The 15,226-nt window shown below is 39.3% G+C and overlaps 1 protein-coding gene across 7 annotated transcripts in view; it reads left to right on the top strand.

Moving 5' to 3' along the window:
- The window catches only part of RPRD1A (regulation of nuclear pre-mRNA domain containing 1A), a 71,213-nt gene continuing 56,357 nt past the window's right edge, over positions 371-15,226 (top strand). For 5 of the 7 annotated variants that reach the window (XR_002345090.1, XR_304101.3, XR_002345089.1 and 2 more), the window contains exon 1: positions 379-696. Coding sequence is in view for 2 of the 7 variants with exons in the window: in XM_013999300.2 (XP_013854754.1) it covers positions 546-696 (151 nt within the window). In the remaining 5 variants the exon portion in view is untranslated. Of the gene's footprint in view, positions 697-15,226 lie in introns of all 7 variants that reach the window. The other 2 variants (XM_003356411.5, XR_002345091.1) reach the window with 2 other exon arrangements.

The raw sequence follows: 15,226 nt of genomic DNA, 5'->3' as shown, positions 1-15,226 counted from the left end.
ACCATAAAGCTAGCATACAGCTGCATGGGCAAACATGCTGGGGTTCCCTAGCACTGACAGCACTTAGTGAAATCTCAAGGTCACCAGAAAGGTATATTTTAAAATGTAATATATCACCCCAAATACTTTTCCAAAGTGGCTATACCAAATTTACACACCTATGTAGAGGTTTTTAAAGACCCCTTGATAGAAATACTTTCTCCCAGCAGGAGAGTTCAAGGCCTGGCACACCCGCCCCTTCTCCGGCCTTGACCTCGGCAGTACCGCCCCACTGCCTCTCTATCTCTAGGCTCAGCCCCGCCCCTTCCGCTTGGAGGTCCCACCTCTTGGCCGCTTCTGTTCAGAGGGCGGGGCGTGGGTCGTCCGTGACATCACTGCCGGCTAGACGCCATCTTGCTGGTTCCCGGCGGGTCTTGGATGTGGCGGCCCCAGTGTTGAGGGCGTGGGCAAGGGTGGGGTGAGGGGGCGAGGCCGCGGCTGGGGCGGCGAAACTCTCCACCCCTCAGCCCCACCGCGTGGGACGGCGTGAACGAGGTGTCGGAGGGATGTCCGCCTTCTCTGAGGCGGCGCTGGAGAAGAAGCTGTCGGAGTTGAGCAACTCGCAGCAGAGCGTGCAGACCTTGTCCCTGTGGCTGATCCACCACCGCAAGCACTCGCGGCCCATCGTCACCGTGTGGGAGCGGGAGCTGCGGAAAGGTAAGACGGCCTCGCCTTTCTGCCGCTCCCTCCCACCCGGCCGGGTCCCTGAGGTCCCCCAAACCCTGCGCCCTGCTCCTTGAGGCCCCCATTACCCCAGCGACCCCACCTCACCGCCGCCCCGAACCCCCACTACCGAGCGCCCGGGGCTCCCTGGTGTCCGTGGTCTGCGGGCGGGGAGAAGTGTTGTGCGCTGCTCTTCCTGCAAAGTCGGCGCTTAGTAGGCTGTTGAATAAGGAATAAAGAACCGATACTTCTGTTGATTTAACGCGGAGACAGTAGCCAGGGGCTCAGGACTCTGCACCTAATTGCAGTCAGGTGTTTTGTTTTTTAATTGTGTACATTATAATGGAGGATGGGGGGAAATTGGGAAATGTGCACAGGAAAAGATCTGTATGCGGTTGGGAAATACCTATTTCTGTGACACATCATCTCAATCTTATAAAATTAATAGAGGAGTCAGAGTTTAGAGCTGGGAAACCTAAAATAAGATGCGTGATGCAATGGAAAAAATCCTGAATTTGTAGATTTTAGAGGACCTGAATTAGGGAAATTTCTTTATTTCTGAATTGCAAGTGCCTGAAAATGAGGGAGTTAGATTAAGTGAGGTAAGGTCCTTTCTTGCTCTATGATTATACGCCTCTGGGGCAGTGTCTTTATTTTACAAAGCATTCGATAGTGTTTCTGTAAATGAAGTTAACTTTTCGAGCAGTAGTCTTGCTGTCACTAAAATATCTAGAAGAATCATTTTGCTATGACTGCAGAGCCAATTTATCCAAGAACTGATTGTATGATAGCGCGACTGAAAATTAAAATATTTCGTCTGCTTAGTCTGGATTTGTACCTTAATTCTTAATTAGGTATAGGTAGTGGGCTCTTTCAATTGTTGTTTCAAACACCCTGATGTATCAGATATGATGGTTATTTATTAATTAAGGGTTTTAACAACATGTTCTTCATCAAAATAAATGTTTAAGTACTGATCCGTAAGAAAGCCATATGATAAATTAATATGAGAGCCAAAATGTGGCGTTGGCTATGTAGAATGGAGACAAACTCATTTTCTTGTGTGTTTGCTTGTGATTGATCCATTAGAAGAAGTTGACGTAGAGCTCTGTTTTTCACTTCATATGTAAGTGTATGTGTATTGGCTCTCATGGAGGAATTCACCTATAAGTAGCCAAAAAGGTTTGAGAAACACAAATATAAATGTCTGGAAAATAGCTGTGAACTTTGAGAAGGCAGGTATTGTATTTGCTTTTTTGCCTTGCTAGATATGAAAATCAGCAACAGGTGTATATATACTTTTTTTTTTTTGAAAAGAGTGTAAGGATTGGTACCCAGACTGTTTCTAAGAACTACCACAGATCAGTAGAAAGATGGACATACTGTTAAAGGCATTTCACATTAGAGAAACCGGAAAGACCAGTAAATGATACTTAATCTTACTAATCAAGGAAAATCAATGAAGTACCACTTTATACCCTTTGGTTTGCAAAATTTAAAAGCATGATAATACCAAAAATTGGGAAGGAAGACAGGAAACAGGAACTCTCTTCAATTGCTGATTGTAGTGTAAAAAAGGGATGGTCTTAGCAACCTCTAATGAAGTTGAAGGTATATATCTTTTGATCTAGTAGTTCTTCCGTGATTATATCTTGGACACTCAAGGAATTATGTTTATTGTAGTCTTTTTTTTTTTTGTCTTTTTAGGGCCACACCCGTGGCATATGGAGGTTCCCAGGCTAGGGGTCTAATTGGAGCTGTAGCCACCGGCCTACACCACAGCTCACTGCATCACTGGATCCTTAAGCTGAGCAAGGCCAGGGATCAAACTCGGCAACCTCATGGTTCCTAGGTGGATTCGTTAACCACTAAGCCGATGGGAACTCCTGTTGTAGCCTCTTAATAGCAAAATTAGATAAACAGTTTAAACATCTTACTAGTTAGAGTATGATAAATATATTTTGACATTCATGCAATATAATACGGTCCAGTGGTTTTCAGGAATGAACTAGAGCTACGTGAAAGAAACAACATGATTGAATTAAAGAACAACAAAGAAGCAAAATGTTGAGCTAAGAAAGAAAGGGGCAGACCAGTATGCCATTCGGTGAAAGTTTGAAAACATGCAAAACAATACTCTATATTGTTTCCAGATATCTGTAGTTATTGCTAGAACGTGCATAGTAATGATTAACACCATAGTCCAAGGTAGTTGTTGCCTTAAAGGAGAGAGGAAATGAGAAGGGATCTGTGTTACCTTATAGTACATATATTTAAAACATTTTTTGAAACAAATGGGGGAAAAGAATAAGATGTACTTTTAGCTGAGTTTGGAAATGTTTCCTTACATTTAAACGTTTCATAAATAGAAAAAGTTAAAGACACATAAATAAATGCTTTAGGAGGAGAGTAGTTTGGGTGATGATGAGATGATAGAAATGGTAGTAATACCAGTAGTGGTGATGACTGGGCTGCTGATTGTCAGTGTGATGTGAGATTATCCGCCAGAGGTTTCCTTTCCTTGACACATGACTGTGCCTTTGTAGGGCATAGCTTTATGTCCTCATGGTTGTCTGCAGTTTTGCTCGTCAACTTTAGGATCCTCCATCTCCTGAAGCATAATGATAATGACAGTAATTTGCTGAGTACCAGTCATTGTTTTAGACATTACTGTGATGTCTTGAATACTTACGTTATCCCTGCAAAATAAGTATTTTTTTTAAAAGGAATTGATCAAGTTTGAAATAAATCAAGAAATAAATTACGGAAAATTAGTTGAAGATTTTGTGTTAAGCTAGGCACCCTTTAGTTCCTTCAAGTGTTTAAAGAAGACAGAAATGTCACATTGGTAGGAAAAATAACTGCTCAGAATGTAAGAATGAGTAGGTAAGATGATTTATCAGACATGGTAACCATGCGATTATGAAGATTTCTCCTCTTTGTCTACTTTTCTTATCTTTGTCTCCTTTAAAGAATGAGAAAACCTGTCAGGAGAGATACACCCCATGGACTTTATGAAGACCAGAGTAGCTCTTATTTCCCTGATAAATGCAGTAGAAAAACATAAGTGACCATTTTGTTATTGTTTTGTAGCAGCTCTATTGAGATATAATTAACATACCATACAATTCACCCATTTGGCTTTTAGTATATCATATTGTTGGAAAACCATCACCATGATAAATTTTAGAACATTTTCATTACCCAAAAAGAAGTTCCATTTTGGCCATCATTGCCTCTTCCCCAGATCTAGGCAACTGCTGATTTACTTTGTTTCTGTAGATTTGCCTTAAATGGAATCTTCTGTGACTAGTCTTCCTTTGGTTAGGATAACATCTTCTAGGGTCACACTTATCATAGCATGTGTTTAGTGTTTCATTCCTTTCTATGGCCAAATAATCCATTGTATGAATTTATCCATCAGTTGATGGACATTTAGGTTGCTTTCACTTTTTGGCTATTATGAACAATACTGCTGTGAACATTTGTGTACAGGTTTTTGTGTGGAATGTTTTAATTTTTCTTGGATATATACATAGGAGTAGAATCCTAGGTCATATATGAACTCTGTGGTTAACCTGTTGAGGAATTGCCAGACTGTTTTCTTTTTTTGTCTTTTTACCTTTTCTAGGTCCGCTCCTGCAGCATATGGAGGTTCCCCTGCCAGGAGTCTGATCGGAGCTGTAGCGGACAGCCTACCAGAGCCACAGCAACACCAATCCAAGCCGCGTCTGCAACCTACACCACAGCTCCCAGCAACGCTGGATCCTTAACCCACTGAGCAACGCCAGGGATCGAACCCACAACCTCATGGTTCCTAGTTGGATTTGTTAACCATTGAGCCATGACGGGATCTTCCAGACTGTTTTCCACAGTGACTGCATCATTATTCATGTAAAAAAAATTTTTTTTTCTTTTTTTTTTAGTGCTGCGCCTGTGGCACATGGAGGTTCCCAGGTCAGGGGTCGAAACAGAGCTGCTGGCCTATGCCACAGCCAGAGCAACACGGGATCTGAGCCTCATCTGCAACCTATACCACAGCTCATGGCAACGCTGGATCCTTAAACCACTGAGTGAGGTCAGGTATCAAATCTGCATCCTCATGGATACCAGTTGGGTTCATTACTGCTGAGCCACAGCAGGAACTCCCTCATTATACATTTCTCCCTGCAGTGTGTGAGGATCCAGTTTCTCCACATCTCTAACATTTTCATCTTTCATCATTTCATTTTCCTGATGACTAATGATGTTGAGTATATTTTCGTGTGCTTATTGGCCATTTGTGTGTCATCTTTGGAGAAACGTCTTCTCAGATCTTTGCCCATTTTAAAATTGAGTTGTCTTTATTAAGTGTTCTTTATGTATTTTAGATACAAGTCCTTTATCAGATCCATGACTTGCAAATGTTTTCTCCCATTCATTGCATTGTCTTGTCTTTTCATTTTCTTAATACTGTTTTTTTTTTTTTTTTTTTTTTTTTTTTTTTTGCTTTTTAGGGCTGCACCCATGGCATATGGAGATTCCCAGGCTAGGGGGTCCAATCAGAGCTGTGGCCGCCCGCCTATACCACAGCCACAGCAATGCAGAGTCCGAGCCACGTCTGTGACCTACACCACAGCTCACGGCAACGCCAGATCCTTAACCCACTTAGCAAGGCCAGGGATCGAACCCGCAACCTCATGGTTCCTGGTCAGATTTGTTTCCGCTGTGCCACGACGGGAACTCCTTAGTACTGTCTTTTGAAGGTGATTTTTTTAAACTAAATTTCTCATTAGTTGGCTAAATTGTAAAATTATTAGTATACATCATTAATGACATATATATTGCATTCATTGCTGTAGAAATATCAACCATGAATGTACCAGAATCTACAAAATAACAGTGACAGGCGCGTTCTTACACGCAAACACAGCAACAAATCTCTGAAAGAGTTTAAAAAAGAAGGTGTATAGGAGAAAGTTCTTTGCAGTTGATTAGAGTTGCTGCTTTCACTAGTCTAGTTGATTGAGTCCTTTATGCAAGTCTCGTATATGTTATTCATATTTGAGTCTTAAAATCATAATTGCATCAACCCTTTAGAGTATATTAATTACCCTGTATTTATTATCCTCTGCGTGTTTGGCATTGGATATATTTCAGTGATAAAACAGTGTTTTTATATGTCAAATATATTTCAAAAAAATAAAGGAAAGTTTGCTCCTGCTTTCATAGAATTTATAGTCTCATAGGGAGGGCATACAATGAAGAAGAAAATTGTAAGTATGAATTTTGTATTAAGTGCATTTAAAAGAAGAAAACTTAAAGTAGTAGGCAGTGAGGGAAATCATCTCTGTAAGGTGACCTTTAATACAAGACCCCTCTGGAACAGTATTCCATCAGTGGGGAGGAGGCATTCAGCCACTGGCTGTGTGAAGATGCTGAGGCAAGAAATAGCTTGAGATACAAAGACTCAAACCTGGAAATGTTCAGCTCTTCAGTGCTTGTTACAGTTTTCCCCAAATTGGTAACAATTAAAATTTTAGAATACTTAAAATTTAGATTTTCCCTCTATTTGTAATTACTTGTTAAAAATCAGTACTTTGTTGTCAATAAACAATATTAGACATCTTTTAGGAAACTAATTATCACCTTATATTTTATTATGGACTGGAGGGTAATTTGATAGTTGAGAAGTAGATAGTGGGTTCCTGTAGATGGTTGTTTTCCTTATTCAATTTTTAACCTTCATAATCTTAACATATTGCCTTTGATGAAGGTTCTTAAATAAGTCTAGTTAACATTTACATGAATATAGCTATAGGTTTGTAAGTGGTGGCAAAATAAGTACTGTGTTTCTTAGATGCTCTATTTGATTTTATTTATCTATTTATTTATTGGCCACATACACAGTACATGGAAGTTCCCAGGCCAGGAATCAAACCCAAGCCCCAGCAGTATAATGCTGAATCCTTAACTGCTAGGCCACCGGGGAACTCCCTCTATTTGGTTTTAGAAAAATAAAAAGGCCAAGAACATTTTTTATCTGCCTTAAAAACTTTTAGTAATATAAATCCTTAAAGTATATTCTGTTTTGAATTAATTTAATGGCTTTTATATTGTCCAATACTATTATTTTGTCCAATACTGTTATACTTTTTTATAGAGTTGAACAAGTAAGTGAGACTATGTGTATGTTGTTAATTCTTTTTTTTAAAAAAATTATTTATTTATGTTTTTTGGTCATCCTGTAGCGTATGGATTTACTAGGCCAGGGATCAGATCTGAGCTGCAGTTTTTTGTTTTGTTTTTTGGTTTTTTTTTTTTTTGTCTTTTTGCTATTTCTTTGGGCGGCTCCCGCGGCATATGGAGGTTCCCAGGCTAGGAGTTGAATCGGAGCTGTAGCCGACGGCCTACGCCAGAGCCACACAACGTGGGATCCGAGCCGCGTCTGCAGCCTACACCACAGCTCACTGCAACGCCGGATCGTTAACCCACTGAGCAAGGGCAGGGACCGAACCTGCAACCTCATGGTTCCTAGTCGGATTCGTTAACCACTGCACCATGACAGGAACTCCCTGAGCTGCAGTTTTAACCTACACTGCAGCTGTGGCAACATTGAATCTTTTAACCCACTGTGCCGGGCTGGGGTTGAACCTACATCCTGGCACTACAGAGATGCCATTGATCCCAGTGCACCACCGCAGGAACTCTGTATATTTTGTTAGTTCTTATATTTAAAAGAATTTGTTGTTCTCAAATTGTATGACTTTTATGAACCCCCATGTAGTCATCGTCCAGCTTTAACAGTTATACTCTTTGTTAACAACTTAAAAAAAAGTCATATTCTTAAAGTATCATCAGAGTTCCCATCATGGCGCAGCAGAAATGAATCCGACTAGGAACCATGAGGTGGTGGGTTCCATCCCTGGCCTCACTCAGTGGGTTAAGGATCCAGCATTGCTGTGAACTGTGGTATAGGTTGCAGACTTGGCTCGGATCCCTCATTGCTGTGGCTCTGGCGTAGGCTGGCAGCTGTAGCTCTGATTTACCCCTAGCCTGGGAACCTCCATCTGCCACAGGTGCAGCCCTGAAAAGACCAAAAATAAATAAATAAATAAACAAATAAATAAAATATCATCAAATATCTAGCCAGTATTTGTTTCCTTCAGATGTTTGCTTAAAGATTAAAACTTCTGTTTTAATCAGGATCCAGGTAAAGTTCATTTATTGCATATGATTATTATATTCTTTAAATCCCTTTACATTTATGGATTCCCTCTGTCTTATTTTAAATTCATTCTTTGAAAAAAACCAAATTGGCTGTTTCATAGATATTCTCAGAATCTAGATCAGGGATTATCAAACTGTTTGATTAAAGGATCCTCTACTTATTGAAGGCCCTTGATCTTCCATTTATGTGGTTTATATTGGTAGTTATATTAAAAAGTAAAACATTCTGGTAGTTCTGTGGTGTAGTGGGTTAAGGATCTGGTGTTGTCACTGCAGCAGCTTGGGTCACTGCTGTGGTGTGGCTTTGATCCCTGGCCTGGGAACTTCTGCATGCCTTGGGCATGGCCAAACAAACAAACAAACAAAAAACTACAATACTCAATTGATTTATATTAACATAAAATTACCTTTTTGCTTTTTGGCTGCACATGCATCATGCAGAAGTTCTAGGACTAAGGATCACATCCAAGCCACAGCAGTGACAGTGCCGAATCTTTAACCCACTGAGCCTCCAGGGAAGTCCAAAAATAGCATTATTTTAGTTATTTATTGTTTTGTCTCTCTCTCTCTCTTTTTTTTTTTTTTTTTTAGGGCTACACCCATGGCATATGGAAGTTCCCCAAGCTGGGGGTTGAATCAGAGCTGCAGCTGCTGGCCTACACCACAGACACAGTAACAAGGGATCCAGGTTGAATCTCTGACCTATAGTGCAGCTTGTGGCCATGCCAGATCCTTAACACACTGAGAGGGGCCAGGGATCAAACCCATGTCCTCATGGATACTAGTTGGGGTTGTTACCTCTGAGCCACAACAGGAACTCCTCTTATTTATATATTTGTTTGTTTGTTTTTGCTTTTTAGGGCCACACCCGTGGCATATGGAGGTTCCCAGCTGCCTACACCACAGCTCACTGCAGTGCTGGATCCTTAACCCACTGAGCAAGGCCAGTGATTGAACCTGCATCCTCATGGATACTAGTTGGGTTCATTAACCACTGAGCCATGACAGGAACTCCACTCCTATTTTTAAAAAAAAAATTTGTGGAGTTCCCGTCGTGGCACAGTGGTTAACGAATCCGACTAGGAACCATGAGGTTGCGGGTTCCGTCCCTGCCCTTGCTCAGTGGGTTAACGATCCAGTGTTGCCGTGAGCTGTGGTGTAGGTTGCAGACGCGGCTTGGATCCCTCGTTGCTGTGGCTCTGGCGTAGGCCAGTGGCTACAGCTCCAATTCGACCCCTAGCCTGGAACCTCCAAATGCCACGGGAGCGGCCCAAAGAGATAGCAAAAAAAAAAGACAAAAAAAAAAATTTATTGGAGTGTAGTTGACTTATAGAATTATGTTAAGTTTCAGGTATACAACAAAGCATATCAGTTTTATTTATAAAAATATGGAATTCTTCACAAATTTGTATGTCATCTTTGTGAAGAGGCCATGCTAATCTTCTCTGTATCATTCAAGTTTTAGTATATGTGCTACTGAAGTGAGCACCGAAAATAACATTTTTAATGAAAAATAACTATTTGCTAAAAATATTAAAGAGAGGAGTGGTTGATTTACAATTTTATTTGCAAGTCTTTATGTCTCTCTTAATTGAAAGCTGAAATCTCATGTCTGCTTTTGCATTCAGTCTTATGATGTATATCACATGACCCCTGGAATGAGAGGATGAGAGTGAAAAAGACACATAATGTCTTATTATTATTGTGAAAATAGTTCTGAGTTCATGGACTCCATTAAAGGGTTTTGAGGACCCCCCCCAGTGATTCAGACTGGATTCTAAGAACAGGATCATTTCTTATTACTGGTCAATTACTGATCAAGAGGCTAGCACACATTGCTTTGCGTTAAGCAGGTACAAGTTGTTCCTTCCAAAGTGTTAAATCCTACTCAGTGTGAACTTAAACAGAATTTACAAAATTGGGGTGGGGTAATGTAATCTTCTTTAGGTTCTCTTTCCTATGCCATACAGCTTTTAAAATGGATATTTTTACTGCTGCAAAATTTAAGCAAATTACCCTTAAATTTCTAATAAAAATAAAAGTTTATTCCTACTTTAAACAAACATAATGTGATAGTTTGTAATTTTACAAGTGTATTTTTGAATTTTTCATTTGAAATTGAAAGTTTCTCCTCTTGGTGTCCTTTATTCACCAAATTCCTATTGAGTTCCTGCTCTGTTGTTAGACCAAGAATGATTCAGCAGATAAGAGAGACATAGCTGTCTTCATGGAGCTTACATATCAGTCAGGCAACAAACTGCTGAACTAGAAACTGCATAGTGATGCAAAGGAAAAATATAATTGGGAAACTAGCTTAGTTTAGGCAATCAGGGAGTTCTCTTCTTTGATTTGAAATTTGAAGTGTGAGTAGAATTTACTAGGAGCCATACGAAATATATAGACAGTTTTTGCTGTTGCTTTAATCATTTGAATTTGGTCTTATATAGAACAAATGTTATTTGGCATTTTAAGTGTAACATTTCAGTTTATAACTCCGTTTTTGGAACTAAGCAAGATAGGAAGGTCAGTATTTTAGGTAAACTTTTAATGTTTTATGTCTGCAGAGAACTTTAAATGATTTAAGAGTTTTACTTTTTTTTTTTTTTTTTTTTTTTTGTCATTTCTTGGGCCGCTCCTGTGGCAGATGGAGGTTCCCAGGCTGGGGGTCTAATCAGAGCTGTAGCCGCCAGCCTATGCCAGAGCCACAGCAACTTGGGATCTGAGCTGCTTCTGCAGCCTACTCCACAGCTCCTGGCAATGCCGGATCGTTAACCCACTGAGCAAGGGCAGGGACGGAACCGCAACCTCATGGTTCCTAGTTGGATTCGTTAACCACTGAGCCACGACGGGAACTCCTGATATAATCAGATTTTTAAAATCTTTTTGTTTTTAAAAATGTACGAAGAGGATTGTAATGATGAATTATTTAGTCATCTTTCTGTCTTTCTAGATTTTTTGGTCATTTTTGGTTCTCTAGCTTAACTCTTGGCTGTTATCAGGTACATGTTAGTCTTCTTCTTCCTTTTAAAAAAAAAAAAAATTTTTTTTTTTTTAGGGCTGAATGTGTGGCATGTAGAAGTTCCCAGGCTCCTTAACCCACTGAGCGAGGCCAAGGATTGAACCTGCATCCTCATGGATATTAGTCAGGTTCATCACCACTGAGCCACAGTAGGAACTCCAATCCTTGTCTTCTTTTTATAGCTTTTCCTTAATCCCTTTTATCTATAATAACTGATAAACTTAGAAAAAAATTTATTGTCCTATCTATTTTCCAGTGTGTTATAAAATACTGGAGTTGAGTAGGTAATAACATGGACATGATATGAAACTTAAAAGGCACAAATGGTTATAAAGAAAGGAGTAAGTCTCCTTTCCACTTTTCTTCCCTACCCACCCATTTCCTTATCCAGAATCAATATGTTAACAATTTAACAATTGTTAACAATCTATTAATATTTCTCCCAGAATTTTCTGTGTTTATAATCATATATATATGTTATAATTTCTTTTGCTCCCTTCATGTTTAGACAAATTGTAGGGTATTATATAGACTTTCTCTGCTTTTGCTTCTTTTCTTTTTAATAGATCTTTCAAATTGTGATGTATTTATATATAAGAAGTTGCCTCATTTTAAAGTATGACTGCATTGTATTCCATTTTATATATGCACCAAAATTTGTATAACCATTACTTTATTGATGAACATTTAGAATGTCAGTTTTTATCTTATAATTCATAAGTATTTATGTTACTAAGTATTCTAGGTATTTTCTTAATGGTTTCAGCCAATAGAAGTGGAAGGCATAGATTTATCACATCATTTTCTTAAGTTCTTTTCACTCCCACCCATTTGATTTATTTTATTTTATTTTATTTTTTTGTCTTTTGTCTTTTTGTTGTTGTTGTTGTTGTTGCTATTTCTTGGGCCGCTCCCACGGCATATGGAGGTTCCCAGGCTAGGGGTTGAGTCGGAGCTGTAGCCACCGGCCTACGCCAGAGCCACAGCAACTCGGGATCCGAAGAGCCGCGTCTGCAACCTACACCACAGCTCACGGCAACGCCGGATCGTTAACCCACTGAGCAAGGGCAGGGACCGAACCCGCAACCTCATGGTTCCTAGTCGGATTCGTTAACCACTGCGCCATGACGGGAACTCCTCACTCCCACCCATTTGAAATGCCTCCTTTAACATACAATCAGTTTTCATATATGTTTGGCATATTTATGTTTTCATATCTCGTAGGACATTCCCCCCCATTCCTATCGTACCTCCGCAAATTGCTCCTTTTTTCTTCTTGTGGCTCCTTGTTTTATTTTTCCATATAAACTCTAAAATCAGCTTGTCATTTACATGAAAAAATTATTAGTATTTTATTATTTTAAAAAGAATTCACATCTGTTTGATGGTGACTCAGGCTGAGAGTTGTGCAGTCTTATTCTAAATGCATTTGTTGTAATTGTTTAAATGTTCTTCTCACTTGTTCAGACATTAGTTCATGATGCTTTGTAAAACCCCGTGAAGACATGAAGTGCACATTTAAGTTTATAATAACTGTATAACTTTGTGTTAAATATATCTCTAATTCTAGAAGAAAGTGGCAAAGGATTAAGTCATGCAGAAGGGCTTAAAAACTAAAAATATTTATATTAATTTTTTTAATTGGAAAAATGTTTCACATTACAACAAATGCATTAATTGATTTTTGTGGTAACATTTTGGTGCAGTTCAAGGAATATTCTGCTTCTAGAGCTTGATTTAAAAACCTTATCTAGGAGTTCCCGTCGTGGCACAGTGGTTGACGAATCCGACTGGGAACCATGAGGTTACGGGTTTGGTCCCTGCCCTTGCTCAGTGGGTTAACGATCCAGCGTTGCCGTGAGCTGCGGTGTAGGTTGCAGATGCAGCTCAGATCCCTCGTTGCTGTGGCTCTGGCGTAGGCTCGTGGCTGCAGCTCCAATTCGACCCCTAGCCTGGGAACCTCCATGTGCCGCGGGAGCAGCCCAAGAAATAGCAAAAAGACAAAAAGCAAAACAAAAAATAATTAAAAAAAAAACTTATCTATTTAACTCTATGCTTTTTTGTCTCTTATAGTATTGGCACAAATTATAATGCAGACTGTATTCTACTTAATAGATTATTCTTTAAAACAAGTGGATCCGAGCTGCGTCTGCAACCTGCACCACAGCTCATGTCACACCAGATGCTTAACCTTGAGCAAGACCAGGGATTGAACCCGAATTCTCATGGTTCTCAGTCAGGTTCGTTACCACTGAGCCATGATAGGAACTCCTATTTTTAGTTTTTTGAGGAAGCTCTGTACTCTTTTCTGTAGTGGTTTCACCAATTTATATTACCACCAATAATGTAGAAGGGTTCTTTTTTCTTCATACCCTCTCCAGCATTTGTTATTTGTAAACTTTTTAATAATGGCCATTCTGACCTGTGTGTGTTGGTTACCTTATTTTAGCTTTGATTTATTTCTCTAATAATTTGCATTGTTGAGCATCTTTTCAGGTGCCTATTGGCCATCTGTCTTCTTTGGAGAAATGTCTGTTTAGGTCTGTGCATTTTTTTCAGTTGGATTGTTTATTGTTGTTGTATGAGCTGTTTGTATATTTTGGAAATTAAGCCCTTGTCGATTGCATTGTTTGCAAATATTTTTTGTCCCATTCCATAGATTGTCTTTTTGTTTTGTTCATGGTTTCCTTTGCTGTGCAAAAGTTTGAAAGTTTGATTAGGTCTCATTTGTTTATATTTGTTTTTATTTCTACTGCCTTGGGAGACCAACCTAAGAAAACATTGGTATGATTTATGTCGGGATGTTTTCTTCTAGGAGTTTTATGGTGTCATGTCTTATATTATTATGTTATAGTTTGGTTTTATATATGGTGTGAGGGTATGTTCTAACTTCATTGATTTATATGTAGCTGTCCATCTTTCCCAACTTGCTAAAGAGACTGTCTTTCCCATTGTATATTCTTGCCTTTGTCAAAGATTAATTGGTGGGTTTATTTCTAGGCCCTCTATTCTGTTCCATTGATTCAAATGTCTGTTTTGTGTCAATATCACACCGTTTTGACTACTGTAGCTTTATAGTATTGTCTGAGGTCTGGGAGGGTTATGCCTTAGAGAAGTGGTTCTTAAAGTGTGGTCACTGGATCCCTCTTGGTAGATGACCAAGACCTTCTTATGGGGTGCATGGGACAAGGTAAAAATTATTTTTGTAATCTTACTATTTCATATCACTTTCCTCACTGACTACTAATTTTGTTAAGTCTTGGCTGTTTCGTGCGTGTGTGTGCGTGTGCATGAGCATGCCCATGCACACTTTTTTATTATGATAAAATATATATAATGTAAAACTTAACATTGTAACCTTTTTTCCTTTATTGTGCTGAAGTATGCATAATACAAATTTATCATCTTAATCATTTTTTAAATGTTCATTTCAGTGCAATTAAGTCCATTTTCATTGTTTTGCAGCTGTTATCACCATCCACCACTAGTTTTTTCATTTTCCCAAACTGAAACTTCATGCCCATTAAACCGTGATTCCCTATTCTTTCCCAATCTGTGGTGACCGTCCTTCTACTTCCTGTCACCATGACTTTTGCTACTCTAGTTGCCTCAGTTAAGTGAAATCATAGAGTTCTCATCATGGCTCAGCAGTCAGTGAACCTGACTAGCAACATGAGGATGCAGGTTTGATCCCCAGCCTTACTCAGTGGGTTAAGGATCCGGTGTGGCTGTGGCGTAGGCTGGCAGCTGTAGCTCTGATTAAGTCCCTAGCCTGGGAACCTCCATATTGTCACAGGTGTGGTCCTAAAAAGCAAAAAAAAAAAAAAGTGAAATCACACAGTTTATTCTTTGTGACCGGCTTATTTAACTTAGCATAATGTCTTCAGAGTTTATTCATGATTAGCATTTGTCAGAATTTCTTTCCTTTTTAAAGCTGAAGAAAACTCTTGTATGTATATATGACGTTTTATTTGTTGATGATACTAACATTGCTCCCACTTTTTGGCTATTGTGAATAATGCTGGTATGAACATGGTTGTACAGATATCTATGTCCCTTCTTCATTTCTTTTGAGTGTATACCTAGAAGTGGAGTTGATAAATCATAGGGTAATTCTTCGTTTAATCTTTTGAGAAACAACTGTACTGTTTTCCACACTGGCTGTACCTTTTTATTTTTATTTTTTGCTTTTTAGGGCCACGCCCACGGCATATGGAGGTTCCCAGGCTAGGGGTCTAATCAAAGCTACAGCTGCTGGCCTATGCCACAGCAACGCCAGATCTGAGCTACGTCTGA

The sequence above is a fragment of the Sus scrofa genome, chromosome 6, assembly GCF_000003025.6.
Source record: "Sus scrofa isolate TJ Tabasco breed Duroc chromosome 6, Sscrofa11.1, whole genome shotgun sequence".
In the NCBI taxonomy this organism is placed as follows: domain Eukaryota; kingdom Metazoa; phylum Chordata; class Mammalia; order Artiodactyla; family Suidae; genus Sus; species Sus scrofa.
Note: the sequence above shows the minus strand (reverse complement) of the source record. Positions and strands in the feature narration are given on the sequence as shown.